The 16,654-nt window shown below is 41.3% G+C and overlaps 1 protein-coding gene across 1 annotated transcript in view; it reads left to right on the top strand.

The window, feature by feature from the left end:
* LOC122562957 (immunoglobulin gamma-1 heavy chain-like) overlaps window positions 1-6,933 on the top strand; it is a 28,610-nt gene extending 21,677 nt beyond the window's left edge. The window contains exons 2-3 of the mRNA XM_087973798.1: window positions 77-385; window positions 6,653-6,933. Coding sequence (XP_087829924.1) covers window positions 77-385; window positions 6,653-6,933 — 590 coding nt within the window. The remainder of the gene's footprint in view (window positions 1-76; window positions 386-6,652) is intronic.
* The last annotated feature ends 9,721 nt before the right edge of the window (window positions 6,934-16,654 follow it).

Genomic DNA, 16,654 nt, shown 5'->3' with positions numbered 1-16,654 from the left:
AGTCAATGTTCGTCTACCCCAGGAATGTAAAAGACTCAGGTGACATTTCATCCAGCATTTTGTTTTCTTTTTAAAGGTATCCAGTCGGAGGTTATTTTGACTCAACCAGAGGCAGAGAGCGGCCGCCCCGGAGGCACTCAGAAACTGACCTGTGAAACTAGTGGTATTGATCTTGGTAACTGCTATATGTACTTGCTCAGACAGGTTCCCAGACAGAGCCTGGAGTGGCTGCTTCACTACTACAGTTCATCCAGCAATGACTATGCCCCAGCGATTAAGGATCGATTTACTGCGTCCAACAACACTTCGAAAAATATCTTCGCGTTGAACATGAAGACCCTGAAGATCGAAGACACCGCCATCTATTACTGTGCAAGAGACGTACGTGTGACTGGAGTGTCACTGCAATTATGATCAATATAATAGCCCGTTCAGCCCTTGCTGTTGAAACCAGTCAATGTTTACTTCTCCAAACCTCTTAACTTGCATTTCTTCTGTGGGATATGATGTAAATATCACAGTTTAATTTGTAAATTATTGATGCACCAGTTGGTGATTTTGAGGTCCAGCTCGTGTTACTCTGTGAAGTATAAATCATTATAATCATTTATCAAGACTGTGCTAGTGAATATCATTTATCAAGAGTGATCAGTATTCACTAGCACAATCGTAATGTGATGAAGATTTATCGTGAATTTATTTTGCTTGTGGTAAGAAATATTTAAAATAATGGTAGATTTTTTTTATTTGTCGAGCCCGTTATTGTGTGAACCACTTCAGAGAATGTAACACTGTGACTACCTTCCTTGCTGGGGCCAAGGGACCATGGTGACGGGAACTGCAGGCAAGAAACTTGAACTTCCTTGATGAATTTCTTTTAACTTTCTATTCATGGTAATAATTCCTCAATTAAATGAAACACATGTTCTGTGCTGAGCTTGATTTGGTTGTAATTGATTTTTGTTAAAACTGATTATAAAATTAATTTAAGTCTCAGCAAATAACTAAATGGTGGTGAGGGAGTCAACTGCTCTGTGAATCTGTGTGGCTGGGTTAATTGAAACGCCAACAGTATCTTAAGCAGTAAGGTAGAAATAATGTTTAATGTCAGTGACACCCACTCTGAGTTTTATTATTGTCAGCAAATGCTAAGAATTTAAAGATGTTCGAAATATTACCAAACATGATCAACTATGCTAAAATATCAATATTAATTTCTTGAATCTATTCTACATATACATAATTTTCTTACCGTGATTGTAGTTTGTCATTCAGTTTATTAATTTGGTTGATGTCAAGCACATTAGATTCTGTCATGAAACTTTCTTGCAGTGTTATATTTCATTCTGTTGATTGAATTCAGAGTTTGTTTTATTTGATTCTGTTGAGCAGAATTGATTGAATTTTGAATTTGTTTTATGTGATACTGTTACATTGAGTTGATTCGATTCTGATTCTCTTTCATTTAATTCTGTTGTTTTGTTGATTGGAATCTGATTTTATTTTATATGATTCTGTTGAATTGAGTTGATTGGATTTTTAATCAATTTCAGGAATTGAACTGCGTTTCATGCTTTCAGTAATTGGCGTTTTTTTTTGCAGTGTGTATGTGTCTGGATGACTTTTAATAACGAATATTTGTGAAGTTCTTTATTTGTCCTGAATCATTTCTGCTTTGTTAAACTCTCGTGGCGATTTTGTTTTGATTGATTGAAAAATGTTGTATCCATTTGTAACTGAGTACCAAATTAAGGCAGAAGCACGGAAGTGTGAGAAATGAACTAGACGTTTTAATGCATTGACATTTTTAAAAAATATATCCGTTCTAATTGTAAATTAAGTAAAGTCTGTTTTGTCTGGCCACATTCATATGAAATTTGGGACTAAAGTATTAAACTGCTGAATTCATCAGGTTTCGTAATTGAGACTAAACTTATCATACGATTATAATGGTAATGTTTGTCCATTGAAATCATTTTGTTTGATTTTAGTGATTAATCAGTAAATGCCTTTAACTGCTTTACTGTGCATTACACAAGATTGAAATGATCAGGAAAGGTGTACGGGTTGGAAATAAATTGAATTGTTGCTGAAAACATTAAAACTTAGTGTTTTTTAAATAAGTTGACTCACAAACAAGGCTGCTGATATGACTCCTTGTTTCTATTCAATATTTTTCATTAGCTTGTTTGATGGTAAGCAGTGTTTTTGGATTCCAGTTTGGGATTGTTTTGTGGTTAGATTTATGTTCTTGATTCTGTTGAAAATGTTTGCAGAGTTAGTTCTGCTACAAATACATCGTTGTTCCTCAGTGTTGTAACTTAATGTTCTTTGTTCTTTTTGAGGAGAGAATGTGCTTGGGCTACATTAAATTTGTTATATTGGTGAAGTTGTTTCTGGTTTCTACATTGTTTTTGCACTGTTTACAAGGTTGGTGACAGTAAACCGCTACAGTTTTCACATTGAATGCAAACAGCATGCGTATTGAACTTTTATAAAGCCGAATATTATGTTGAAAAGCAGATCGCAAAGGTTTTGGAAATGAAGGGAAAATGAAGTTACCTTTAGGGCACGATATTTACTTACACATAATTGAAGATTTAAACTAATCCATGCCTTACATTCCAAATTCAGAAGTCAGTTATCTACTTCGAACACAAGGTCCAGCTTTGAACAAAATTTAAAAATAAGACAACACCAAATTTTAGTCCAACAGGTTTATTTGGAAGCATTAGCTTTCGGCGCATCAGGTAGCTGTGGAACAGGATCATAAGATCCAGAATTTATGGAAAAAGATCAGTGTCATGCAACTGAACTGATGTATTGAATATTTCTAGAGTGCGAAGCTTCCAAATAATCCTGTTGGACTTTACCTGTTGTTGTGATGTTTTAAAATTTTGTTCACCCCATTCCAACACTGGCTCCGCTATATCATGTCTTTAAAAAGTTTACAAGTCACAAAAATATAAATAGAATTTCAAAAGTATAATCTAATTCTTGCTATTCAGCGAAAATGCCATGACTGTGATATAATTAATCACGAATAACCTTTCAATTCCGCTGTACACTAAACACACACGTTTTGTGGCTTTAAAAGATCATTGACAAAGACTATTTAGCAATTCTGCTTGAAATAATAATCTGAAGAACAGACCAATGCAGTTTCGGGCCATACTGCCTAAAGAACATGTGAACACAGCAAATTTAGAAGCTGAAGGAGACACTGTGCTCCCTCTAGAATGCTCGTCCATTCATGAGATCTTCGAGGAGAAAGTGAGGTCTGCAGATGCTGGAGATCAAAGTTGAAACTTTATTGCTGGAACAGCACAGCAGGTCAGGCAGCATCCAGGGAACAGGAGATTCGACGTTTCGGGCACAGGCCCTTCTTCAGGAATGAGCAGAGAGTGTTCAGCAGGAGAAGATAAAAGGTAGGGAGGAGGGACTTGGAGGAGGGGCGTTGGAAATGTGATAGGTGGAAAGAGGTCAAAGTGAGGGTGATAGGTCGGAGTAGGATGGAATCGGAGAGGTCAAGAAGAAGACTGCAGGTCAGGAAGGCGGTGCCGGGCTGGAGGGATTCGGCTGAGACAAGGTGGGGGGAGGGGGGATGAAGAAACTGGTGAAGTCCAAGTTCATCCCCTGTGGTTGGAGGGTTCCCAGTCGGAAGATAAGACGCTCCTCCTCCGACCGTCGCGTTGTTGTGGTTTGGCGGTGGATGAGTCCAATGACCTGCATATCCTCGGTGGAGTGGGAGGGGGAGTTGAAATGCTGTGCTACAGGGTGGTTGGGTTGGTTCGTCCGGGTGGCCCAGAGGTGCTCTCTGAATCGCTCCGCAAGTAGGTGGCCTGTCTCCCCAATATAGAGGAGGCCACACCGGCTGCAGCGGATGCAGTAGATGATGTGGGTGGAGGTGCAGGTGAATCTGTGGCGGATGTGGAAGTTTCCTTTGGGGCCTTGGAGAGAAGTGAGGGGGGAGGTGTGGTCGCAAGTGTTGCACCTCCTGCGGTTGCAAGGGAAGGTGTGTGGGCGCAAGTGTTGCACCTCCTGCGGTTGCAAGGGAAGGTAAATGAGATTCATGAGATCATCATGAATCTTGCTGCTCTTTTCCAACACCTGTTAAAATTGAACCATTCTGTTTACGGTTCATTGTTTGGATTTCTCTCTCACAGAGAGTGATTGCAGTCAAAATATTAAATCCGTTCAAGAAGGAGATGTTTCCCTCAACCTTTAAAAAATGGGTATTGGGGAAAATGTGAACAGGGTACAATATTGGTTGAAAACCATGAAACCACTGAATGGAACATGGTTGGTCAGTTTGCACATGACACCAACATTGGTGTCATAGTTGACAGTGAAGAATGTTATCTGAAAGTACAATGAGATCTCGATCAGCTAGGCCATTGGGCTGAGGAGTGGCAGATGGAGTTTAATTTAACTGAATATGACATTGCATTTTGGGAAGAAAAATCTTGTCACAATTTACAGTTAACGGTAGGGCACTGGGTAGTGTTGTCGGACAAAGGCACCTGTGGTTTTAGATACTTAGATTCTCGAAAGTGGTGTCTCAAGTAGCTAGCGTGTTGAAGAAGGTGTTTGACATGCATGTCTTCTTTGCTAAGAGCATCGAGTATAGGGGTTGGGGCTTCATGTTGCAGCTGTACCTGATATTGGAATGAACTGCCAGAGGAATGGTTAAATGCAGATACAGTTAGAACATTTTGTTGACACTTGGACAGGTAGACCAACTGGATAGATCTGGGTGGATATAGGCTAAATGCAGACAAATGGAGTAAGTTTAATTTGTGAATCCTGGTCAGCATAGACAAGCTGCACTGAAAGCCCTGTTTCTGTGCTGCATGACTTTGACTCTGTGACTCTGTCAGCTCGAAGTTGGAAGGTGGTGAGCTAATGCGGGATAGAGTGGGAATGTGGTAGAGTTTGAGCTGGCAGGCTGCGAGGTGTTGGGTGGCTGCTGGGTAAGCTGGCATGCATCTAGTCTGACAGGGTGGCATCAAGGCAAATGATAATGGTCACAAGGAAATAAGTGGCCGGCACGGTGGCACAGTTGTGCCACTGCTGCCTCACAGCACCTGAGACCCGGGTTCAATTCCCGCCTCAGGCGACTGACTGTGTGGAGTTTGCACGTTCTCCCTGTGTCTGCGCGGGTTTCCTCCGGGTGCTCCGGTTTCCTCCCACAGTCCAAAGATGTGCAGGTCAGGTGAATTGGCCATGCTAAATTGCCCGTAGTGTTAGGTAAGGGGTAAATGTAGAGGTATGGGTGGGTAGTGCTTCGGCAGGTCGGTGTGGACTTGTTGAGCCGAAGGTCCTGTTTCCACACTGTACTGTAATCTAATCTAAAAATCTAAGTTGGTTGAGTTGTGCTTAGTTGGTTTGGAGTAGTTTTGAGCAGTCATGCAGGAGTTCTATCTGTGCCAAGATGGTTAGTTGAGAGGTGAGCAGGGTGCCGGGGGAGTAAAGGGATAGAAGGTCACTGTAATGAAGTCACAGTGGTCATGATGTCAAAATGCAAAGCTTGCAGTCTGGCAAAGTGGCAGGTAGTAACGGACAGATGGAAGGGAGCTTTGATGCAATGTGCACAGATTGACTTGGGGAAGATGAGAGATCAGTGATCAAGGGCTAAGGTGATCTGGGGAAGACGGGTCCTGTCATACGTTGTGAAAATGATTGTGCCAGATTTACTATGGACCAGGTGCAGGGTGACAGGAGTGGAATTAAGTGAGGGGAATGTAGTTCACATGTCCATCCGGAATACAAATTGTCTTGGAATGTGTTACTCTCTTGTGATGGGGGTTGTGTGTTCCAGGGTGAATGGGCTGTACTGGGTTGGATTTGTCAATGCGAGTGGAAATTGTGGTCGAGATTGAGAGTGAATGTGGTGGTTAGTCTAAGATATTAGAGTTTTAGCAGTGAACTGCCAATGTCAGTTTGATAGTTATTGAAGTTAAAGAGTACTTGTAATTTTTTCAAATCATATCCATGTAAATGTTCAGTTTAGTTAGCTGTAACACTCAAGTCTCTGAACCTCAATGGAGGAACATCAATTTACCTTGGTCTCCAGAATTGAGATAATTGTTAAAGTTTCAACTTTCAGGCAATTAGCATGAAATTAACTGTGATAGATATCATTCCACTCCCAGTGCTCAGTTCCTGATTGTGCTGCTGCCAGTGACCTTCTTTCCAAAGGAACAATCAGACTTACATTGATAATTTGAGGAAGGCTCACTAGACCTGAAACGTTCACTCTGATCTCTGTCCTCAGATGATGGGTTTTTCCAGCATTTTCTGTTTTTGTTTTTGATTTCCAACATCCACATTTCGTGAAACTTCTCTGCTCTTCACTTGCAATCCAATGAAAGTGTAAAACGGCAAGATTTTCAAACAGTTACTGGGGGTGGGATCAGGACATTCTTATTCCTAAATTGCATGGCAATTGTCAAGGGAGAGGGCATGTTTCTTAAGAGGGAACCAATAGATCATGATCAACAACTGATAGAAAATAAAAATATACTCAAGTTACATTGTAAATTTTAGCAGGAAATATACAGGCATACATTTACCGCTGAGGATACATTTGATTAACTGTTAAGGTTGAATTAACATAATCTAACTTGCTCAATTGATCATTCTACCCTAGAGACGCCGTCTACCCCCACACTTTATGGCCTAGTCTCCTCCTGTCAGAAACACAACACCAACGGTTCGGCGGTCTTTGGTTGTTTGACGATGGACTATTTCCCTGACGTCACCAATGTGACCTGGAAGAAACATGGGCAACCAATCACGGCTGGATTGAAGACATACCCATCAGTGAGAAACCAGAAGGGAACTTACACCTTGAGCAGCCAGTTTACCCTGCCTGAGTCAGAGATAGATTGTAACAAAATCTACTGTGAGGTTCAACACAGCGGGTCCTAGCAGAGCACAGAATGCTATGTAAGTGTTGTGGGAACTGAGATAAACAGAACATCTGCGATTAATATGAATAAGGTATTATTTATAACACATTTCAGAGTCATAGATGTATACGGCACAGTAAAGGTCCTTCAGCCCTTTCAGTCCAGTCAATATCAGCTATCTAAATATTGCAGTCTAATGTGCCAGCATTTTATCGACTGCCTTGTGTGACTTGCAATTGCAAATATGCATCTAAAATACTTCATACACATTATGAGGGGCTTGGCCTCTACATGACTTACAGACATGAGCTACAGATTCTAACCATTCTGTTTGATTTTGTTTTCCCCTGACATCCTCCTGGCTTCACCTTAACCCTGAGGCATTTATCCCTCCATCAGGGGGAAAGGTTTCATCCTTTTTACCCTGTCTATGGCTGCCATAATTCCAGATATCACAATCATCTTCTCTCTCATTCTCCTCTGCTCCAAGGCAAACCCCAGTCTGTCTAGCTCATTTCATAACTAAAACCCTCCAACCTAGGCAAAATCCTGGCAAATCTGATCAATGCTGCCTTCAGTATAATCACATTCCTTTGATAGCATGCATTGGTACAGTGCATGCAATGTTTCAGTATGGCCTAACAAGCATTAATTAAGTTCCAGTATCCTCTCCCTACTCTTAATGTCAATGTTTCAGCTAATAAAAGCAAATATCCTTCATACCTGCTACAGTACTAAAAGGGATCAGTGGGTATGTACACCAAAGGTCTTCAGTCTTTTCTAGGGTTCCACCAATCAAAATGTAATATCTCATAGATTCTTCTGCATAAAAATGATTTCCATTTGCAACTTCTCACCTCATATGGCCAACCAATTTTTGTTTCATCTGCGAACTTACTGGTCAACCTTCCTACATTCCAGTCTAAGTTATTTTATATGCTAAAGAAATAGTAAGGAAATCAACACTGATCCCTGCAGAACACCACTAGACACAGATTTCCAGTTACACCAACATCCTACAACCATTATCCTCTGCTCCCTGCTACTAAGCCAGTTCTGGATCCAATTTGACAAATTAACTCTGATCCCATTGGCTCTGATCTTTGCTATCATCTGGACATCAACTTATCTCTTTAAAAACTACCTTTTAAATTGTTTAGACATGACGTTCCCTCAATAAAACCATGCTGAGAATTGTTGATTGATTTTCCCAATAAAGCTTAATTACACTTCTCAATAGTTCCAATAATTTCCCTACTATTGAACCGAGCTTGACAAGCCTGTGGTTTGATTGTTTATCCCTTCCTCTGTATCGCTACCACGTTGGCTGATCTACACTCATTGCACAACCTCTGTGGTCAGACAGGGATTCTAAATTATTGCCAGTGATCCAAATATTTCATCCTTTGTATCGCTCATCGGCATGGTATACATTTTATTTGACATGGAAATCTAACTGCTTTTCATCCAGTGAGGCAACACAGAACATTACATCATCTACCCTAATTTCTGAAAGTACATCACAACACTTCTCCATTTTTTCTATACCCATATTGCCTCTCTTACCAGTGAATACTGATACAATGCATTCATAGAGTCATATAGATATGCAGAATGGAAACAGACCATTCGGTCCAACTCGTCCATGCCGACCAGCTATCCAAACCAAATCTAGTCCAACCTACAGCACCCAGCCCATATCCCTCCAAACCCTTCCTATTCATGTACCCATCCAAATATCTCTTTTATATCTTCCCCTCTCTCCCTAAACCTATGCCCTATAGTTCTGGACTCCCCGATCCCAGAGAAAAGACTTTGCCTATTTACCCTATCCATGCCCCTCATAATTTTGTCAACCTCTATAAGGTCACCCCTCAGCCTCTGCGTTCTCGAATGCAACCTAATTTTCTGACTCCACACCAATTATAACACTGTAGAACTTAAAGGGCATTACAGTTTCCTGCATTATCCTTTTATTATGAATGAACTTGTAACTTTTTTATAATTTCCTTTATTTTGACTTTCATTAATTTTCATAGTCCTTTTCTCGTTCTCTGAAACTCCCTCTTGCACGTTCTGTACTCCATGAGAGTTTCTATTCTTTTGAGACTTCAATAGATACCATAAGCCTCCCTTGTTCCTCTTTATCTCACCCTCCATGTCCTTTGATATCCAGGGTTTGCTGCATACTTGGTCCCACACTGGCTTTATGGGAGCAGTCACCCCTGTGCTTTTGTTGATTCTTTCTTAAATATGTCCTACTGCTTTGGCTCAAACTTAACAATAAGTGTCCGCTTTCAATCCACTCTGGTCAAATCATCACTTGATCTTATTAAAACTGTCCTTACCCCACTTCATAACTTTGGTTAAGGCCCATTCCTATCTCATTCCAGAACAATCTGGAATCCACCAGATTTGATTGCTGTCTGCAAAGTGCTCCACCATTGATGTTTTAGCCACTAGGTCGATTTCATTACCTAAAGTTAAGCCCAGCTTCGACCCTCTTTTGCAAGGTCTGGGTTAAACACATACTTTATTAAAATGTTCTCCTGGGGTCATTTTCAGAATTCTGCTGCCATTAAACTTTTGACACGATGAATGCCCAAGCTTACATTGAGTGAGGTAAATGCTCTTTTATCATTCCCCCAATTTAATTTACACTTCTCTGAAATTAGCCCGTGTATCTGCACTTCTCCATCTTTTGGACCTATAGTGAGGTCTGTACTGCTCTCACAGAAGTTATGTTTGCTTTAGTTTGGTTTTGATGTACTGTCCATTTGCCTTCATTTGTGGAGGTATCCATGATTTCATTTCTCTTTACAGCTGAAAATACTGTTGTCAGAATTGATGGAGCAGACATTTTCTACACCGCCCCCTCCCCCACCCTTTTACATCTTTTCTTGAAGACACTATACCCTGGAACATTAAACTGCCACTCTTGTCCCTCTTTCAAAATGCCTCCATGATATCAATTGCACCAATGACTCATTTATGCCTTTAGTTCATTTTGGTTTGCTCGTCAGACTCCTTTCATTAAAACGAATGCCATCCACCACCGCTACCTCCTTGCTGAATTAAATGGCCGACAATTTCTATACCCTATTGACTTCCTTGCTGTGCCCTTTAATTTTGGCCCTTCACGTCGTTCTACTAATCTTTCTGTACAGATCACAGCTTCTATAGAACTCGGAACAATTATGATTTTTGCAATATCGAGGTTGGTATCTATTAACGATAATAAACATTAATATTAAGACTTGGTTGCATTTGCTATCAAATTTGATAGACAATGTATATAATGATTTTCCATCAGGTATTCTCCATCCTAATCTTCACCTAACTGTGAGTACCAGTGAAGAAATTGCAAGCACCAAATTTGCAAACGTCCTCTGTTCCATCATCAATTTCCATCCGAAGTCAATCTCCATAAGTTGGTTAAAAAATGGCCAGTCCATGGATTCTGGCTTCTTCACGTCTCCTGTGTGTGAGGCGAACGACAACTTCTCGGTGACGAGTCGGCTGACAGTCGGTTATGGTGAATGGTCCAACAACGCAGTCTATACCTGCCAGGTCACTCATGGAGAGAGCATTCAAAGTCAGGAGAATAAATTCTGGTGGGATTGCTACAATAGGGATGAATGAACTAGAGACTGCACCCAGGTTATTTCAGCCTGGTTTCAGGATGGGGATGTTCATACAGTGAGTAGTGGTAGTCTGAATAACGCTAAGGAAATTTCCATCGAGTTTGTAGACTAATTTCAGACGTTCCTTTTTTATTCTATGAAAAAATATAAAAAGTGAAAGTGGAGACCAGTCATGAACTAACCGAATGATTGGTGCCCTACGCTATCTCCAATGTTTACTCAGTGTCTTGTTTTCAGATCTATTCCAAATCCGACACATGAATAATATTTAATGACATATTTTAATGAACAATCTCACACCAACAATGCAAATTATTTTCGATCACGTTAAACATATAAGACAGAATTTCCGTGGCCATTCAAATCTCGTGTTACACTTTTTGTTGAAAAGCCTCAATTTCAGGAGGACAAAGAACAATTATGATTGATCAGTTTCCCCAAAATTCGGGATGTGATTTCGCACCGAGCATTTGCATGTAAGGAACATGAACATAGAAATGAAGTCTTTATATTCAGATTACTCATCTCAAGTATCAATAGATGGTGTTTAGTGAGAGAAGAACTCTGAAAGAAAGGTAATTCCATGGGTTTCATCATGGTTTCTTTGATTTTGACTTTTTTCACAAGTTTCACTTGTTACAAAGCAAATCTTAGAAATAATTACACAGGGTATGTTATAAGTAATCACGAATGTTTTCACAAATCAAAATATGCAAACAATAATAAACACCATTTCAGTAATAGCTGTAAGTTGCCATTTCAAAGGTGGTTTCTTCACTTTCTGAGAAAATAGTCTGAAGACTGTGAGATTTGATCCTAAACAAGAATTCTGTTTCATAGGATATAGCGAGTGCCATGATTGCACAGTTAAAATCCTCCAACCGCCAATACAACAGGTCTTACTGGAGGCAATGGTGATGTTAACCTGGGTTGTGTGCAATCTTCCTTTTGGAGTCAATGTCACCTGGATACAAGAAAAGAAGGCTCTGAAACTGGAGATTCATGACCAGCCTGGAGAGAATCCCGACAGCGTGATCAGCAAATTAAACATTTCTACTGAAACCTGGCTGAGTGGTGTTAATTTTGAATGTGTGGTAAACCATCAGTATTTATATCGACTCCTTTGAGACACTCCATCCACAAGGAGAAAGGTGAGCGGTGAGATTAAAGCGCAAAGTATGCCATGTATAATTTAGACCAAGGTACATCAATGATATGATTATGTTGGTAATGAGCAAACAGCGTTGGGAGTATTAATGATGCATCAGATGGCAGGAGAGCTAAGTAGTTGATTAAGAAAAAGACAGAGCAAAAGATATTCTATTCTGATTAAGTCAGATAAGGTGGAAAGAAGTCTGGTTTGTGACTTAACCATCAGCAATGACAAATCTACAGAATGTCCGAGTTGCGGGCTGGAAATATGGAGCCCACTTCCAAATTAAACACTTTACTACTTTTTTTCAAGAATTTCAAGAGATTGAGGTTCATAGGGAAGAAGTATTGGAATTATTACAGAATGTGAAGATAGACAAGTCCCCTGGGCCAGATGGGATCTATCCTAGGATCCTCTGGGAAGCAAGGGAAGAGATTGTGAAACTTTTGACATTGATCTTCAAATCATCATTGTCTACAGGAATAGTGCCTGAGGACTGGCGGATAACAAAATGTGGTTCCCCTGTTCAAAAATGGTAGTAGAGAAAATGCTGGTAATTACAGGCCAGTCAGTCTCACTTCAGTTGTTGGTAAAGTGTTGGAAAAGATTATAAGAGATAGGATTTACAACCATCTGGAAAGTCAGCACGGTTTTGTGAAGGGTAGGTCGTGCCTAACGAATCTTATTGATTTTTTGACAAAGTGACCAAACAGGTAGATGAGAGTAAACCAGTTGATGTTGTGTATATGGATTTCAGCAAAGCGTTCGATAAGGTTCCCCGCAGTAGGCTATTATACAAAATGCAGAGGAATGAGATTGTGGGAGACATAGCAGTTTGGATAAGTAATTGGCTTACTGAAAGAAAACAGAGGGTTGTAGTTGATGGAACATGTTCATTTTGGTGTCCAGTTACTAGTAGCATACCACAAGGGACAGTGTTAGGCCCACTGCTGTTCGTCATTTTTATAAATGACCTGGATGAGGGCATAGAAGGATGGGTTAGCAAATTTGTGGACGACACTAAGGTAGGTGGAGTTGTGGATAGTGATGAAGGATGTAGTAGGTTGGAGCTGGGCTGAGAGGTGGCAAATGGAATTGAATGTGGACAAGTGTGAGGTGATACACTTTGAATGGAGTAATCAGAATGCAGAGTACTGGGCTAATGGTAGGATTCTAGGGAGTGCGGATGAGCAGAGGGATCTCAGTGTCCATGTACACAGATCCCTGAAAGTTGCCACCCAGATTGACAGGGTTGTTAAGAAGGCATACAGTGTTTTGGCCTTTATTAATACAGGGATTGAGTTCCGGAAGCAGGAGCTTATGCTGCAGCTGTACAAAGCTCTGGTGCGGCCACACTTTCAGTATTGTATACAGTTCTGGTCACTGCATTATAAGAAGGATGTGGAAGCTTTGGAGAGGCTGCAGAGGAGATTTACTAGGATGTTGCCTGGTATGGAGGGAATGTCTTACGAGGAAAGGCTGCGGGCCTTGAGGTTGTTCTCACTCGAGAGAAGAAGGTTGAGAGGTGACTTAATAGAGACGTACAAGTTAATCAGAGGGTTACATGGGTGGACAGGGGAAGTGCATGGGGAAGGCAAACGTGAGTGGACACAGCTTTAAAGTAGGGGAGAGAGGTACAAGACAAATGTCAGAGGTATTTCTTTACTCAAAGTGCATAGAACATAGAACATAGAAGAATACAGCGCAGTACAGGCCCTTCGGCCCTCGATGTTGCGCCGATCCAAGCCCACCTAACCTACACTAGCCCACTATCCTCCATATGCCGATCCAATGCCCGCTTAAATGCCCATAATGAGGGAGAACCCACCACTGCTACTGGCAGGGCATTCCATGAACTCACGACTTGCTGAGTAAAGAACCTACCCCTAACATCTGTCCTATACCTACCACCCCCTTAATTTAAAGCTATGCCCCCTTGTAATAGCTGACTCCATACGTGGAAAAAGATTCTCACTGTCGACCCTATCTAAACCCCTAATCATCTTGTACACCTCTATCAAGTCACCCCTAAACCTTCTTTTCTCCAATGAAAACAACCCCAAGTGCCTCAGCCTTTCCTCATACGATCTTTCTACCATACCAGGCAACATCCTGGTAAACCTCCTCTGCACCCGTTCCAGTCCCTCCACATCCTTCCTATAGTATGGCGACCAAAACTGCACACAAAACTCCAGATGCGGCCGCACCAGAGTCTTATACAACTGCAACATGACCTCAGTACTCCGGAACTCAATTCCTCTACCAATAAAAGCCAGTATGCCATATGCCTTCTTCACCGCACTATTTACCTGGGTGGCAACTTTCAAAGATCTGTGTACATGGACACCAAGATCCCTCTGCTCATCCACACTACCAAGTATCCTACCATTAGCCCAGTGCTCCATCTTTTTATTACTCTTACCAAAGTGAATCACCTCACCCTTAGCTACTTTGAACTCCATTTGCCACCTTTCTGCCCATTTCTGCAGCTTATCTATATCCCGCTGTAACCTGCCACGTCCTTCCTCACTGTCTACAACTCCTCCGACTTTCGTATCATCCGCAAACTTGCTCACCCAACCTTCTAACCCCTCCTCCAGGTCATTTATAAAAATGACAAACAGCAATGGTCCCAAAACAGATCCTTGCGGAACACCACTAGTGACGGCACTCCAAGATGAACCTTTGCCATCAACTACTACCCTCTGTCTTCTTCTAGCCAGCCAATTCTTAATCCAAACCTCCAACTCACGCTCAATGCCATACCTCCGTATTTTTTGCAGTAGTCTACCATGGGGAACCTTATCAAACGCCTTACTAAAATCCATATACACCACATCTACAGCTTTCCCCTCGTCCACCTCCTTAGTCACCTTCTCAAAGAATTCAATAAGTTTTGTGAGGCACGACCTGCCCTTCACAAAACCATGCTGCCTATCCTTGATCACATTATTCCTATCCAAATGTTCATAAATCCTATCCCTTACAATTCTCTCTAAGATTTTGCCCACAACGGAAGTGAGACTCACCGGCCTATAGTTACTAGGGTTATCCCTACTCCCCTTCTTGAACAAGGGAACCACATTTGCTAGCCTCCAATCTTCTGGCACTACTCCTGTAGACAACGAGGACATAAAAATCAAGGCCAATGGCTCTGCAATCTCCTCCCTTGCTTCCCAGAGAATCCTAGGATAAATGCCATCAGGCCCAGGGGACTTATCTATTTTCACCCTTTCCAGAATTTCCAACACCTCTTCTCTACATACCTCAAAGCCATCCATTCTACTTAATTGTGACTCAGTACTCGCATTGACAATAATGTCCTGTTCCTGATTGAATATGGACGAAAAGTATTCATTCAGTGTCTCCCCAATCTCTTCAGCCTCCACACGCAACTTCCCACTACTATCCTTGACTGGACCTATTCCTACCCTAGTCATTACTGCAGTAAGGATATGGAATGCATTGCCTGCAATGGTAGTAGATTCGCCAAGTTTAAGTTCATTTAAGTCTTCATTGGACAGGCATATGGATGTAAATGGAATAGTGTAGATGGATGGGCTTCAGATTAGTAAGACAGGGCGGCGCAACATCGAGGGCCGAAGGGCCTGTACTGCACTGTAATGTTCTATGTTTAATGAATAGAATGGACACCATTCTGTTCCTTTTAAGAAAATGAAGGTAAATAATTCCCAAATTAAAAATCACACATTTTAATGTGTAGTGAAGTCGCAATATTAATTCTGAATATTTATATTTGATTGATTTGTCTCAAATATTCTGCAGCGATAAATCCGCTGGATCCATCAGTATCTGTCCTCATGCCACCAACAAAATTCTCCGCTCAGCGGTTTCTCTCCCTCATGTGTTTAGTGAGAGGTTTCTCCCCCTAAGAGATCTTTGTCATGTGGACAAAAAATGACAAACCGATTAATCCCAGTTAATTGCAGTTGCAAGAATACTGAGGTGATGGTGGAGAGCGACAACACCACCTTCTGCATGTACAGCTTGTTATCCATGACGGATCAATAAACCATCTAAATGTGTTCTCTCGGTGTTATATTTGTAGATTCAATACATCGCACTTGATTAGATTAGATTACTTTTCAGTGTGGAAACAGGCCCTTCGGCCCAACAAGTCCACACCGCCCCGCCCCGCCGAAGCGCAAGCCACCCATACCCCTACATTTACTCCTTATGTAACACTACGGGCAATTTAGCATGGCCCAATTTACCTAACCTGCACATCTTTGTGACTGTGGGAGGAAACCGGAGCACCTGGAGGAAACCCACGCAGACACGGGGAGAACGTGCAAACTCCACACAGTCAGTCGCCTGAGGCGGGAATTGAACCCGGGTCTCTGGCGCTGCGAGGCAGCAGTGCTAACCACTGTGCCACCGTGCCGCCCACTTGAATTGAAATTTTGACGATGATAATGGCAACATCTGGGCAATTGCTTCCACATTCATCACTCTGTTCTTCCTCAGTATTTTCTACAGGGCTGCCATCATTTTGGTGATGGTGAGAAAAATCAAACCTTTCACAAGTCAAGCAGCTGAATATGTTTTATGAATTCTGTAATTGCGTCATTGAATATGACACTGAAAATATGATGTAACTGAAATTATACATTGAAAAATATCTTGATTGTTTGTTGAGTCTTTCATCTGTTCGAATATCATGATAGTTTCACTTCTTTCATGTGTAAATCATAAAACTTTTTTTTTAAGTTACATTCTCAGGTTAACTGTAACAATTGGTGTTAGCCAGATAGTATGTTCAAGGTGTTAGCCCCCTGTGTTCTCTGTCTGTGCCCTAATGTTTAGACTGATTCTAATCTAAAAAGTGAGTTAACAGGTCTTCCATGAATTCATGTAGTTTTTGAGCAAAGAACAATGTAACTCTGCAACTCCAAATCACTCCACAAATGTGCATGCATATG

This window comes from Chiloscyllium plagiosum, unplaced genomic scaffold (assembly GCF_037043375.1).
Source record: "Chiloscyllium plagiosum isolate Xiang-an unplaced genomic scaffold, Cpla_swu_hap1 HiC_scaffold_26, whole genome shotgun sequence".
Taxonomy (NCBI): Eukaryota; Metazoa; Chordata; class Chondrichthyes; order Orectolobiformes; family Hemiscylliidae; genus Chiloscyllium; species Chiloscyllium plagiosum.
Note: the sequence above shows the minus strand (reverse complement) of the source record. Positions and strands in the feature narration are given on the sequence as shown.